Source organism: Hyla sarda, chromosome 3 (genome assembly GCF_029499605.1).
Source record: "Hyla sarda isolate aHylSar1 chromosome 3, aHylSar1.hap1, whole genome shotgun sequence".
Lineage (NCBI taxonomy): Eukaryota > Metazoa > Chordata > Amphibia > Anura > Hylidae > Hyla > Hyla sarda.
In genome coordinates, this window is record NC_079191.1 from 436,921,887 (window position 1) to 436,937,542 (window position 15,656).

At 44.6% G+C, this 15,656-nt stretch overlaps 1 protein-coding gene across 1 annotated transcript in view; it reads right to left on the bottom strand.

Annotated features, from left to right (window-relative positions):
- Positions 1-15,656, bottom strand: part of PLB1 (phospholipase B1) — a 133,888-nt gene that overhangs the window by 82,829 nt on the left and 35,403 nt on the right. Inside the window, exons 14-16 of the mRNA XM_056568574.1 lie at positions 10,046-10,126; positions 5,883-5,948; positions 3,743-3,843 (exon numbers count right to left, since the gene is read on the bottom strand). Of these exons, the coding sequence (XP_056424549.1) occupies positions 3,743-3,843; positions 5,883-5,948; positions 10,046-10,126 (248 nt within the window). The remainder of the gene's footprint in view (positions 1-3,742; positions 3,844-5,882; positions 5,949-10,045; positions 10,127-15,656) is intronic.

The following is a 15,656-nucleotide window of genomic DNA, read 5'->3' on the forward strand; positions in this document are numbered from 1 at the left end:
CTCTGCAAAACTGCAACTCCCGGCAAGCCGGGAACAGTAGTTTTGCAACTGCTGGAGGCACCCTGGTTGGGAAACACTGCTGTAAGGTGTGCCTTACTATGATGTTTATATATGTCTTTATTTGGTCATTTGTTTGTCTATTGTAAAAGGTTGTTTTTAGTAAAATCATTATTAATTATTTATTGGGCTATTTTAAGTATATATTTATTAAGACCAGAGGCGGCACTAGAGGGGGGGGGGGGGGGGGGGGGGGTTAATGGGGCTAAAACCCTGGGTCTGACACCCATAGGTCAGGTCAGACTGGCTGCTGCTCCACTTAGCAAATCCAGGATACCTCCACCCCTGTGCAACCTAACAAGTCAAGGATACTGCCACTAGGGCCGTTGCCACTTTAAGACAGTGGTGGCTGCTTTAATTCTATGAGAACCCCTGCCCCGCTCCCCAGTGAATTTTTGGATGCCCATATTACGGTGCTGCCTAAGCCACATAGAGACCCCCTGCAACCTGCTAATTACCGGCCAATCACCCTTTTAAATATACCGTAGATACTAAATTGCTGACGTCCATTTTGGCTGCCCGGCTGAATAGGTTCTTGCCCTCCCTGGTCCATTCCGACCAGGTGGGTTTTGTCCCGGGGAGGCAGGCTCCAGATAATGTGCGCAAAATTATTAACCTGATCCATTGGTCCACCACTTCTAGGACCCCCATGCTAGCGCTGGCCTTGGATATTGAAAAGGCCTTCGATAGTGTGACATGGCCTTACTTGTTTTCTGTACTTCATACCTTCGGCTTTACGGGACCTTTCATAACTGTATTGCGTCATCTATACTCTCCTCCCAGGGCTTTCCTCAAAATTCCGTCCACCACCCCTGCGCCCCTGGAAATACGGAGAGGCACCCGTCAAGGTTGCCCGTTGTCTCCTGCATTGTTTGCCTTGGCCATGGAGCCACTGGCGGCCCATATAAGATCCAATGCCAATATTAGGGGCGTGGGGGTGGGGGACAAGGAATACAAATGCAATCTATTTGCAGATGATTTTTTGCTCACCTTGACCGGTCCACTTGTCTCTCTTCCCAACTTGCACTCGGTTTTGGATACTTTCTCCGTAGTATCTGGGCTGAAGGTAAATACAGCTAAATCGGAGGTGATGTTTTGTAATGTGCCAGATCGGGTTCGACAGTTAGTGATGCTTAATTTTGGGTACAGGGACTCCTCTAGGGGCCTTACTTACCTGGGAGTTCGGCTAACCGACTCACTCGCCACCTTATATCAAGCCAATTACGCCCCTATGTATAAAACGCTGAAAGAGGATCTGTCGAAGTGGGACTACCCATATATATATATCATGGATGGGGAGGGTAACTGTAATTAGAATGGTGATATTACCGCGTTTGTTATACTTGTTCAGGACGCTCCCTATACCGATTAGCAAGGGGGACCTGGATACCTTTCAGAAGATAGTATTTCAGTATATCTGGTCTAATAAGAGACCTAGGATTAGGAGGGCGGTAATGCACTACAAGAAGAGGCTAGGAGGAGCATCGGTTCCCAATCTCCTTAAATATTACAACGCAGCGCGCAGCGCTCAATTGGCCCAAATTAATATTAAGAGGGGCGCCCCGAGGTGGGTAGGTCTGGAGGAGGCACTGGTTGCTCCGCACTCTTTGTCTGTCTTGATGTGGTCCACTACTCCAATAGCATCCCGCCTGCCCTCCTCCGCACAAGTTACGATGTATGCTTTGTCTCTCTGGCGTCAGGTCCGTTTTAAATATCTCCTGCAATCTACTCCGTCTCCTTTGCTTCCATTTCTTTCTAACTCTTCCTTTCTTCCTGGCTGTACTCCCCTCTCCTTTCGGTGGTGGCATGGGAAGGGCTTATTCTGTATGCACCATTTCCTGAGGGGCCAATCATTGCATACTCTGGAATCTTTGTGCCAACACTACGAGTTGCCCATGTCAGAGTTTTTTAGGGCCCGCCAGATTCTCTCTTACTATAACTCTTGTATCCCACATCGCACACCCGTCACTGCTACTTCATTTGAGAGACATATGTTGTACACTCCTGCTGCGACGGGTTTACTCTCCCTCCTGTATGCCCACTTTAATTCTCCCCCGGCAGAGTCGAAGTTGAAATTTATGTTGGATTGGGAGAGGGATACCAATATGTCTCTAATGATGTCGCAGTGGAGAGAGTGCTGTACGGCTATAACTAGGGGCAGTTGGCAGGTATCCCTGATGGAGACATCGTTGAAAATACTTCACCGCACGTATAAAGTCCCTGCACTCCTACATGCCATCTATCCTTTAATCTCACCTTTGTGTTTTAGGGGCTGTCCGTCCAGGGGTACAATGCACCATACATGGTGGACCTGTCCAGTGGTGCAATCGTTCTGGTTGCAGGTTCTGGACATGCTCTCCTCCATATTAGAGGCTCGGATCCCACGCACCCCTGCTTTTTGCCTGTTGAGCCATAAACCCTCCCAAATGGTATTTCGCATGTCGCAACATGTCCTTATGGCATCCCGCATCCATATTGCGACGCAGTGGCAGAAAGCAGATTATAGTGATAGACAGAATTAATGCTATCATGCTCAATGAAAAGTTGTCGGCCATACGGGAAGATCGCGTAGAGGGCTTTAATACTCTGTGGGAACCATGGTTGGCCTCCTCATACTGTCCCAACATGTCCCATACCTTTACGCTTTATTGAGGCTTGCCGGGGTCTGCCAGGAGGGGGGGGGGGGGGGGGGGTTGAAGGGTGTATGTATGTTTTGTTTAAATGATGTATCCACTCACCTGAATACCACGAGTCCTTTCATGTTCTTTGTATTTGATGCGGGTACTCCGCTCCGTGGATTTTATATTACTATCTGACTATGTAAACCTGGAATGTTTGTTTATTGTTGGATCTGCGGATCCTTTGTTCTTACCCATGTTTCCATACTGTGTTTGTATTACCTGAATCTTCAATAAAGCTTCATCGTTTGATGGTTAAGACAGTGGTGGCTGCTGCTACCAGACATGCCACGCACAGGCACATCTGCTATAAGACACAGGCTGCGGTGACCGGGGGTGTAGTTAGGGGCATGGCTGGGGCTATTGGCTCTAGCCCCGCATCTGAAGACCTAACAATGCCCCTGATTAAAGGGGTAGTCCAGTATTAGAAAACCAGAGCTTATTTCTTCCAAAAACAGTGCCACACTTTACTTTAAAGGAGTAGTGCATTGAAACATAACTTATCCCCTACCCAAAGGATAAGGGATAAGTTAAAGATTGTGTGTGGGGGGGGGGGGGGGGGGGGCATTCCGTCTGTGGTAGTGCGGTCTGGCCATAGGCAGTGAATAGCTCTCGCTGTTTCATACACAGACATAGAGTAAGTGCTATTCACTTCCTATGGCCAGACCACACTTCCTAAGCTTGGTCTCCTGCTAGTCCAGTAGGAGACATAAGTCTGTGCTTTTGAGCAGACGGAATGCAGTATGGACCAGGAGGGAGACCTCTAGTGGCCAGATTTATAAGGCCATGAAAGTGACATTAAAAGACTTGTTTTTACAGGGAAATTACAAATCTTCTATATTTTACCTGCTCAATCATATGCAAAAAAATTATTTTAATGACAGTGTCCATTTAAGGACATCATGGATATTCATTGGTTATACTGTTTGCCTTGCTAGGCACCTAGAAATGCCATATGGTATCTAGGAGGTGCCCAACGTTATTAAATAAACCATCAAAAGACTAACCTCATGAGATTCCTTGGGCAATGAGTTTCCCTATTATCGTAGAGTTCTTTCAGGGGAAAAATGTCCAAAACGGTCACTAGATTGACGAACATCCTCGGGACCTGTGTCAGAAGAAAATTACAGATGGAACAAAAAACTGGAGAGAATGTAAAGGCAACAAAAAAAAAGCAACAAAAATTTTACACTATTTGCTAATTTGACTTAGTCAGAAAGAAAATATAATGCCTATTGGGCCTCATTTGCTAAGGCTTTTCCAAGTAGGGTTTGTAGGGTTTTTCTGTGGCAGAATTTGCGGGGAAAAAAAAACCCCTACTAAGGCTTTGTTGACACGGCGGAATTTCCATGCGGAATTCTGCAAAAAATTCTGATGCGGAATTCTGCAAAATTAACTACCTGTTATCTTCAATGCATTCTGCAAAATTATTAGACATGTCTTAAAATTCCGTTCAGAGCTCCACTGAAGTTAACGGGACTGAGAATTCGAGCGGAATCTGTGTTTTGAAAGCACATACATTTAGCTGGAATTCCGATTAAATTCAGTGAAAAAACTGCGAAAAAAATAAACAGTCTGCATTTCTAAGTGGAATTTGAGTGGAATTGCAGAAATTCGGCAATATTCAGTGCAGAAATTCTGCACTCACTATTGCATGAACATTCTGCATGAATTTATAGCCAATACACTTCAATGGGATTCCGCTGTCCCATTCACACAGCAGAATTTCTGCTGTAGGAATGTCATGGAAGGGTATTGGCTATAAATTCATGCAGAATGTTCATACAATATTCAGTGCAGAATTCAGTGCAGAAATTCTGCAGTGTGAAACTGGCCTAACCCTCTACTTAAGGAATGTTTAAAAAAAAATGTGGTGGATTTGAGCTCTGGAAAACCCAGCAGCTCAGTTAGTAAGTTAGTAAATACCGTGGAAAAATACCTGTCTGGAGAAAAAATTAGTTAAAGGGGTACTCCACTGGAAAACATTTCTTTTTAAATCAACAGGTGCCAGAAAGTTGTACAGATTTGTAAATTACTTCTATTAAAAAATCTTAATCTTTCCTGTACTTATTAGCTGTTGTATGTTCCAGAGGAAATTCTTTTCTTTTTACATTTCCTTTCTGTTTGACCACAGTGCTCTCTGCTGACACCTCTGTCCATTTTAGGAACTTTGAACTCTGGACAGTTCCTGACATGGACAGTGGTGTCAGTAAAAAGCACTGTGGTCAAACAGAAAGGAAATTTAAAAAGAAAAAAACTTCCTCTAAAACATACAGCAGCTGATAAGTACTGGAAGGATTAAAGGGGTACTCCGGTGAAAACCTTTTTCTTTTAAATCAACTGGTGGCAGAAAGTTAAACATATTTGTAAATTACTTCTCTTAAAAAATCTTAATCCTTCCTGTAGTTATTAGCTGCTGAATAGTACAGAGGAAATTCTTTTCTTTTTGGAATGCTCTCTGATGACATCACGAGCACAGTGCTCTCTGCTGACGTTATTATAATAATAATAACGCTTTATTTATTGTTGTCCTTAGTTGGATCTGAACCCAAGTCCCCAGCACTGCAAGGCAGCAGTGCTAACCACTGAGCCACCATGCTGCCCTTAGCATACATCTGCAACGCATGGTTGCTAAAATGGACAGAGATGTCTGCAGAGAGCACTGTGTTCGTGATGTCATCAGTGTTCCAAAAAGAAAAGAATTTCCTCTGTAGCATTCAGCAGCTAATAAGTACTGGAAGGATTAAGATTTTTTTTTTAATAGAAGTAATTTACAAATATGTTTAACTTTCTGCCACCAGTTGATTTAAAAGAAAAAAGGTTTTCACCGGAGTACCCCTTTAAGATTTTTAAATAGAAGTAATTTACAAATCTGTTTAACTTTCTGGTACCTGTTGATTTAAAAAAAAACGTTTTCCGGGGAGAACCCCTTTAATGAGGCCCATTGTGTCTAATATCCCAGTATAAATCTCAGCTGAAGCGATGAGACCGAACTATCAGGTCTACTAGAATCTACCGGGGACATTAGGGCCACCAGAATTATAGACCTTCATCCGCGTATAAGGAATTTTCCGTGGCCACTGTTATTTCTGTATGAGGATGAATGAAATGCTGTAGGCTGTGTGTTTGTAAAGCGATGTACCGTACCTCTTGATGCAGATAGTCCAGAGCCTGCTTAATGTAGTTCACAAACTGTTCTGGAGATTGTCTAACCTATAAAAAAATAGAAAAAATTAAAAACGTTATTTTTTTCACTCATTACGCTTACACTTTAACCCCTTAAGGACGCAGGACGTAAATGTACGTCCTGGTGAGGTGGTACTTAACGCACCAGGACGTACATTTACGTCCTAAGCATAACCGCGGGCATCGGAGCGATGCCCGTGTCATGCGCGGGTGATCCCGGCTGCTGATCGCAGCCTGGCGTCCGCCATTAACCCCTCAGGTGCCGGGATCAATACAGATCCCGGCATCTGCGGCATTTCGCGATTTGAATGAATGATCGGATCGCCCGCAGCGCTGCTGCGGGGATCCGATCATTCATAACGCCGCACGGAGGTCCCCTCTCCTTCCTCCGTGCGGCTCCCGGCGTCTCCTGCTCTGGTCTGTGATCGAGCAGACCAGAGCAGGAGATGACCGATAATACTGATCTGTTCTATGTCCTATACAGATCAGTATTAGCAATCATGGTATTGCTATGAATAGTCCCCTATGGGGACTATTCAAGTGTAAAAAAAAATGTAAAAAAATGTAAAAGTAAAAGTAAAAAAAAAGTGAAAAATCCCCTCCCCCAATAAAAAAGTAAAACGTCCGTTTTTTCCTATTTTACCCCCAAAAAGCGTAAAAATTTTTTTTTATAGACATATTTGGTATCGCCGCGTGCGTAAATGTCCGAACTATTAAAATAAAATGTTAATGATCCCGTACGGTTAACGGCGTGAACGAAAAAAAAAAAAAAAGTCCAAAATTCCTACTTTTTTAATACATTTTATTAAAAAAAAATTATAAAAAATGTATTAAAAGTTTTTTATATGCAAATGTGGTATCAAAAAAAAGTACAGATCATGGCGCAAAAAATGAGCCCCCATACCGCCGCTTATACGGAAAAATAAAAAAGTTAGGGGTCATCAAAATAAAGGGATTATAAACGTACTAATTTGGTTAAAAAGTTTGTGATTTTTTTTAAGCGCAACAATAATATAAAAGTATATAATATTGGGTATCATTTTAATCGTATTGACCCTCAGAATAAAGAACACACGTCATTTTTACCATAAATTGTACGGCGTGAAAACGAAACCTTCCAAAATTAGCAAAATTGCGTTTTTCGTTTTAATTTCCCCACAAAAATAGTGTTTTTTGGTTGCGCTATACATTTTATGATATAATGAGTGATGTCATTACAAAGGACAACTGGTCGCGCAAAAAACAAGCCCTCATACTAGTCTGTGGATGAAAATATAAAAGAGTTATGATTTTTAGAAGGCGAAAATGAAAACGTAAAAATTAAATAGTCTGAGTCCTTAAGGCCAAAATGGGCTGAGTCCTTAAGGGGTTAATCACCTGTGATACGTATAGAAACATGGCTGCTTACTATTACCTACTGTGCATAACTACAGGTGGACAAATAGCAGAACATACTGCCATACATTGCTAAGAAATACTTATAAAACATATAACAAACTTAAATCAAGTTTAGTTCATTTTAGTTTATTTTGAAAAAATAAAAATTAAATAAAAACATTCACATGAAGCCCATTTCCCTTGTGATGGCCTGCAAAGTCATTACCTACCGTATTTTTCGTCCTATAGGACGCACCGGCGTATAAGACGCACCCAATTTTTAGGGGCAAAATCTTAAAAAATAAAGATTTTGAACCCAATAGTGGTCTTCAACCTGCGGACCTCCAGATGTTGCAAAACTACAACTCCCAGCATGCCCGGACAGCCGTTGGCTGTCCGGGCATGCTGGGAGTTGTAGTTTTGCAACATCTGGAGGTCCGCAGATTGAAGACCACTGCAGGAGGAGGTTATACTCACGTGTCCCCGCTGCTCCGGACCCGTCACCGCTGCCCTGGATGTCGCTCCATCGCTGTCGCCGTGTCCCCGTCGCTCCGGAACGTCTCTGCTGCCAGCTGGGTATCCTCGCTCTCCGTCGCCGCCATCACGTCGTTACGCACGCCGACGCACGTACGTGATGATGAGGAAGGAGAGCGCCGGCCATACAGGGGATCCCTGAACGGAGAAGACACTGAGGAGGCAGGTAAGGTCCCTCCCGGTGTCCTGTAAGCACTAACCCGGCTATTCAGTCGGGCTGTTCGGGACCGCCGCGGTGAAATCGCGGCGGTCCCGAACAGCCCGACTGAACAGCCGGATTAGTGTCACTTTACCTTCAGACGCGGCGGTCAGCTTTGATCGCCGCGTCTGAAGGGTTAATACAGGGCATCACCGCGATCGGCGATGTCCTGTATTAGCCGCGGATCCCGGCCGTTGATGGCCGCAGGGACCGCCGCGATAGGGGTGTATTCGCCGTATAAGACGCACCGACTTTTTCCCCCCAGTTTTGGGGAAGAAAAAGTGCGTCTTATACGGCGAAAAATACGGTATATGCTAATGACCAGGAGTATTTCTCAAGGAGATTATGGCGACCGACTGATATGTCTGATGTATATTGAAGACGTCATCTATTTGTCATAGATAAAAGACAAAGCAGCCGCCAGGATTATGTGAATTCAATAAGTGATATATCTTGATGTCCTTGTGGTCACGTTTCTATTATCAGTGAATAGATAGGAAGCCTCGTGTATAAATAATTCTGCAGATTTCTTCATTGCCTTTAAGTTTTGTTAAAGTGTAACTCTCATTAAAACGAATTTTTGCTATTGCACTCCATATGGTAAATAAACATTTTTTGTAATATACTTCGTTTAAAAAAAATTAAGTTTTCTAATGTTTTATTTGTGCTTAAAAAAAGCTCAAGAGCACATTTTTCACATTTTTCCCCATCTTATACACAGACTTTGGACCGAAGTCCAAATACAGAAAGTGCAGCCTACAGTGCTGAGGGGGGTGTGTCCAGCCTCATCCAATCATAGCTCCTCTCACACTTAACTGCCATATGCTGTTGGTTAGACACACCCCCCTCAGCACTTTAGGCTGCACTTCCTGTGTTTGGGCTTCGGTCCAAAGACTGTGTATAAGATGGGGGAAAATGTGCTCTTGAGCTTTTTTTAAGCACAAATAAAACATAGAAAACTTCATTTTCTTTAAACAAAAGTATATTAGAAATATTTTTTATTTACCATAAGGAGTGTAATAGCAAACATTTAAAGTGTAACTGTCACTGTACTGGACAAGCAGGACTCTGTACACTGAGGACAAGCAGGGCTCTGTACACTGAGGACAAGCGGGGCTCTGTACACTGAGGACAAGCGGGGCTCTGTACATTGAGGACAAGCAGGGCTCTGTACACTGAGGACAAGCGGGGCTCTGTACACTGAGGAAAAGCAGCGCTCTGTACACTGAGGACAAGCAGGGCTCTGTACACTGAGGACAAGCAGGGCTCTGTACACTGTGGACAAGCAGGGCTCTGTACACTGAGGACAAGCAGGGCTCTGTACACTGAGGACAAGCGGGGCTCTGTACACTGAGGACAAGCGGGGCTCTGTACATTGAGGACAAGCAGGGCTCTGTACACTGAGGACAAGCAGGGCTCTGTACACTGAGGACAAGCAGGGCTCTGTACACTGAGGATATTCAGGAGCCTTAAAGGACAACTACAGCGCAATGTACACTTATCCCCTATCTACAAGAAAGGGGATAAGTGTTTGATCGCGGGGGGTCCGACCGCTGGGACCCCCCACGATCTTCTGTACGGGGCCGCGGCTCTCCCGTGCAGGGGGCGTGCCTGCCGCAGCATGACGTTGCGGCCGGCACGCCTCCTCCATACATCTCTATGGGAGAGGCGGGGAGGCAGTGTTCGTGCCTCCCCGGCTCCCCGATAGAACTGTATGGGGACGGGGAGGAGACGGGGCGGCGCCCCGTTAGGGAGATCTCGGGTGGTCCCAGCGGTTGGACCACCCGTGATCAAACACTTATCCCCTACCTTGTAGATAGGGGATAAGTGCATATTGCGCTGCAGTTGTCCTTTAAGGTGCCTTAAGGTCTATGATTTTTCGAGTATATAGAATTTCTCAGAACGCCTTGTAACTCTCAAATCCATTTCTTTACTATGCAACATTCTCAAAGATATTAAAATACTTTTTTCACAGTTTTTTCAAATATATAAGGGAAAAAATAATATCACATACCGGATTATTGCAGATACCGCACAAGTCGTTTCCTCCGATGAAGATAGTCAGGAGCTTCCAGTCTTCCGTATAGTTGATTTGCTAGAAAAGAATAACACAATAAAGTAGTGTTTTCCAAACAGGGTGTCCTCAACTGTTGCAAAACTACAACTCCCAGCATTGTACACCACTGTTTATAAATATAATGTCCGAGCTGCAGTTATGAGAGATAGAAAACTGTATGGTATCCCCTAATGCAGTGTTTTCTATATATTGTGCCGTTATTATGCCGTGACAGCACTGAAATCCCGTACGTGATGCCAATCTGGCGTCACGTACGGGATTTAATCCACAAGGTATAATAAACACTTCTACATGTCGAACAGTGGTCTTCAAATGGTGGCCCTCCAGCTATTGCAAAACTACAACTCCCAACATGCCTGAAGGCTGTCCTTCAAAACAGTGCAGTAAAGTTACCAGAAGTACACAGTCATTAAAGGGTAGCTCCCACCAAGTACTATATAATCTAATATGTCCCTACCTAGTAGTAATCTAGCCCTAACCCCCTACCTGGCTTCAAAAAATGTTTTTAATCGCTTTAATAGAACAGATTTAGTGCTTTTATATCTGCTCTATAAAGCAGGGCAGGAGGCAGCGCTTCCCAACAGGCGCAACGTCACTGATGCCTTGCTGGGCGCTTGCTTCCGCCCTCACATCATCTATGCATGAGTGTTGTTTATCTAATAGGGTGCCTCCAGCTGTTTCCCAACTACAACTCCCAGCATTGCTATTAGCTGTCAGGCCATGCTGAGAATTGTAGTTGTGAAACAGCTGAAGGCACCCTATTGTCTAGTGTCATAGTGTCACAAGAATGCATCCCGCGAGCACGATCGCTACCATCACCGCTAGCGGGGTTCCTGTGCCCACTAGCGGTATTACAAGAATGCCTCCCGCGAGAGCGATCGCTACCATCACCGCTAGCGGGGTCCCTGTGCCCACTAGCGGTGTCACAAGAATGCCGAGCGCGGCTCTGTTCCCCGTCCCTGTCAGCTCTCGGGGTACGGGAAAAGATTTAAAAGCCTTGCGCGCGGCTAACGTAGTACTGCACAGGCGCAGCACTACGCAAATAGCGTAGGGCTAACGTAGGCAGCGCTAGGAGCCTGGCGTTAGACCTACACTATTTGCGTAGTACTGTGCATGCGCAGCACTACGTTAGCTGCGCGCAAGGCTTTTAAATTTGTTCCTGTACCCTGAGAGCTGACAGGGATGGGGAACAGAGCCGCGCTCGGCATTCTTGTGACACCGCTAGTGGGCACAGGGACCCCGCTAGCGGTGATCGTATCGATCGCGCTCGTGGGCACAGGGACAGGGTAACGGGGGCTGGCGGGCGGGGCCGTGCGCGAGGCCAGTGGAGCTGGCCAATACGCGTAGCCCCAGCTATCAGCGTTCTCGCTCTCGCCTGTTTGATTGACAGGCGGGAGCGAGCACCGCAGTGCCTGAATTTCGACTCATTGCCAGGCTTAAATGAGTCGAAATTCAGTAGTGACGTCACTGCCGAATGCATTCGGCCACTAGGAGGGCGATCCCAAGTGGCCGAATGTAAAAGTGATTTTAAACTAAAGTATATTACAGATGTTGTAGTACTTAAGTACTACAACATATCAATTTTTTTTACTTCATGACAGTGCCCATTTAAAGAGGTACTCCGGTGGAAAACTGTTTAAATCAACTGGTGCCAGAAAGTTAAACAGATTTGTAAATTACTTCTAAGTACTTATTAGCTGCTGAATACTACAGAGGAAATGGTTTTCTTTTTGGAACACAGAGCTCTCTGCTGACATCACGAGCACAGTGCTCTCTGCTGACACCTCTGTCCATTTTAAGAACTACTACAACCTTTAGGGGTCAACCCCCAAGGGGTTAGCCCTAAACTAGAACCCCCCCCCTAAAACTCGATTTTATTAAATAATTTAAAACACACGAGCTCTGGTATACTGGTTTAAAAACACAGCTAATTGTTGTCTTTATGATAAGCGTGAATCCAGAAAACACTATGGTACTGCTCATGTGCTCAAACAGCACTGATATGAGGATGCCGCTGATCTATCGAGTGGACACTAATAGCTGCTTACTAAAATATAGATAGCAAACAAAACGTCGGGCAGCGGAAGGCTAAGCCAACTTTATCAAGGTACAGAGGCTAATGGCCGTTCGTTTAGACCCCTCTCCCTTTTATGTCCTCTGCCCGTGATGTCAGAGTCCCCGCATCATTGCGCGCTATCTAATTAACCTATCTCCGCTCGGATGGTTTCGTTCACCTATCCTGTCATTCCACGTCACTACACACTGATACCTTACCTACCAATCACTATTCTCACTTCATTGTTGTTTCTTACACGTGTATATGATGCGCGGCGCATGTCACCGCACTTAGTGCTTATCGCTAGCCGGTCTGACCTATCACGCTTGTCAGTACAGAGTCTATCACTGCACAAGTCTGCCGCGCATGTCAGCGGACTTGTACTGACTCGTGGATGATATCAATAGCTGCGCCTGCGCGTCCACCCGAAGTGTTCTAATACTGAGCTCCGCGCATTTCTGCGGACTTCGTCATTTTTATGATTACTGATGGTGGACATTGATAGTAAGGTCCGTGCATATCCTCGGACCTAGTTCTTCTATTCATTGCTGATGAACTTCATTATTCTCCTTCCGTAGATTGGAATACCCTTGTTATAGAATATAGGATGTATTATTCTCCACATTTTAGAACCTATACTACAAAGTCATAAGATCCTGATTTGAGATGTTTAGGTAATCACTACTCTGTTTCTTATATCCATCCTATATTCTATAACAACATAGTCAGGGTATTCCAATCTACGGAAGGAGAATAATGAAGTTCATCAGCAATGAATAGAAGAACTAGGTCCGAGGATATGCACGGACCTTACTATCAATGTCCACCATCAGTAATCAGACATGCGCGGAGCTCAGTATTAGAACACTTCGGGTGGACGTGCAGGCGCAGCTATTGATATCATCCACGAGTCAGTACAAGTCCGCTGACATGCGTGGAGCTCAGTATTAGAACACTTCGGGTGGATGCGCAGGCGCAGCTATTGATATCATCCACGAGTCAGTACAAGTCCGCAGACATGCGTGGAGCTCAGTATTAGAACACTTCGGGTGGACGCGCAGGCGCAGCTATTGATATCATCCACGAGTCAGTACAAGTCCGCAGACATGCGTGGAGCTCAGTATTAGAACACTTCGGGTGGACGCGCAGGCGCAGCTATTGATATCATCCACGAGTCAGTACAAGTCCGCAGACATGCGTGGAGCTCAGTATTAGAACACTTCGGGTGGACGCGCAGGCGCAGCTATTGATATCATCCACGAGTCAGTACAAGTCCGCAGACATGCGTGGAGCTCAGTATTAGAACACTTCGGGTGGACGCGCAGGCGCAGCTATTGATATCATCCACGAGTCAGTACAAGTCCGCTGACATGCGCGGCAGACTTGCGCAGTGATAGACTCTGTACTGACAAGCGTGATAGGTCAGACCGGCGAGCGATAAGCACTAAGTGCGGTGACATGCGCCGCGCATCATATACACGTGTAAGAAACAACAATGAAGGGAGAATAGTGATTGGTAGGTAAGGTATCAGTGTGTAGTGACGTGGAATGACAGGATAGGTGAACGAAACCATCCGAGCGGAGATAGGTTAATTAGATAGCGCGCAATGATGCGGGGACTCTGACATCACGGGCAGAGGACATAAAAGGGAGAGGGGTCTAAACGAACGGCCATTAGCCTCTGTACCTTGATAAAGTTGGCTTAGCCTTCCGCTGCCCGACGTTTTGTTTGCTATCTATATTTTAATAAGCAGCTATTAGTGTCCACTCGATAGATCAGCGGCATCCTCATATCAGTGCTGTTTGAGCACATGAGCAGTACCATAGTGTTTTTTGGATTCACGCTTATCATAAAGACAACAATTAGCTGTGTTTTTAAACCAGTATACCAGAGCTCATATGTTTTAAATTATTTAATAAAATCGAGTTTTAGGGGGGGTTTCTAGTTTAGGGCTAACCCCTTGGGGGGGGGGGGGGGGTGACCCCCTAAAGGTTGTAGTAGTGTATAAATTGCCCTGGAATCCTTGGGGATTTTTTGTTGTGCGACATTTTAAGAACTGTAGGAGAAAATCCCCATAGCAAACATATGCTGCTCTGGACAGTTCCTAAAATGGACAGAGATGTCAGCAGAGAGCACTGTGCTCGTGATGTCAGCAGAGAGCACGGTGTTCCAAAAAGAAAAGAATTTCCTCTGTAGTATTCAGCAGCTAATAAGTACTGGAAGGATTAAGATTTTTTTTTTTTTTAATAGAAGTAACTTTCTGGCACCAGTTAATAAAAAAATAAAAAAATAAAGTTTTCCGCCGAAGTACCCCTTGAAGGTCTTGGTTAGATTAGGCTGACAGATCCCATGTTGATGAGTAAATGTGCTGCCTATTTTTTTTATTTTTCATAATAATGTTGTCACTAGGTGGCGGTGTTCTGTTTGTGTTAGTAAATTAATTCAAGTGGGAACGATTAAGACTTTAACTAAGCTGAGCTGGAATGGAAATCAAGGTCAAGGTTGTATTACATAACAAGATAAGCGGTACCAGGGGTATTTGACTGCCGCTTTTCTCCCTCTTTCTATGGAAATGCCTTGCTGTTCAGTAAAGCTAAATGGGCACGTGAAAACAATGTTGGTATTGGGCATGACCAAACCAATGCCAGCTAATATGTTTATGATCAGATTGTGCTTTGCATTCATCTACTTAACATATTTTATTATTTGTCATTTGAACAAATGTTGCATAGATCAATAGTACAAGTATATAAGAAACCTCATAATATATCTAATTAGACAAAAATGCTTCTTTCTCCTGTTATGAAGCATCTTCCCCCCTCTCCCCAGTTCTGTGAGACTGTACTCCACTCTGAAAATCAGTTTTGTCCTGTGTCTACAAGACAAGCCAATACAATTCTATGGAGGGGTGAGGGAGAGCTCCGCCTACCAGCTCTTGGTGAACTGCAAATTAGAAATGAAGCCTGCAGAGCAGAAACATGTTAATAAAAAAAAGGGAGTATACAAGCAATATAATGGCCAGAAATAGTGTTCACATACACACACAGGGCAGATTATCCTGAAAAGTATTTTCCTGAAATGACAGCTACGCTTTAAGTAATGCTTTAGATTGTGGTCGAGTTACATGTACTGTGAGTGGAGTGTACCACTGGGTGAATGAATAGGCCTGGGGTGTGCCTGACCGGCCATGAAGGGTATCCTAAAGAAGGGGGATAATCGGAGAGTGACTGTAGAGAAAAAAGGGGAAGGGAGGGTGGGGACGTCTTGCACGCTGCCGACAGCACCTCTGTGGATCAGGTGAGTATATAAAGACCAGACTCCTCCCACAAATCAGGTTAACTTAATTGAGTTAACCTATGCTTATCGACATTCTATGGGCATTTTAATTGGCAGAGATGATGGGAGACGGTAGAATGTGGTCCAGGAAAAACCTTTCTTTTTTTTTTTTATATATCAACTGGCTCCAAAAAGTTAAACAGATTTGCAAATTA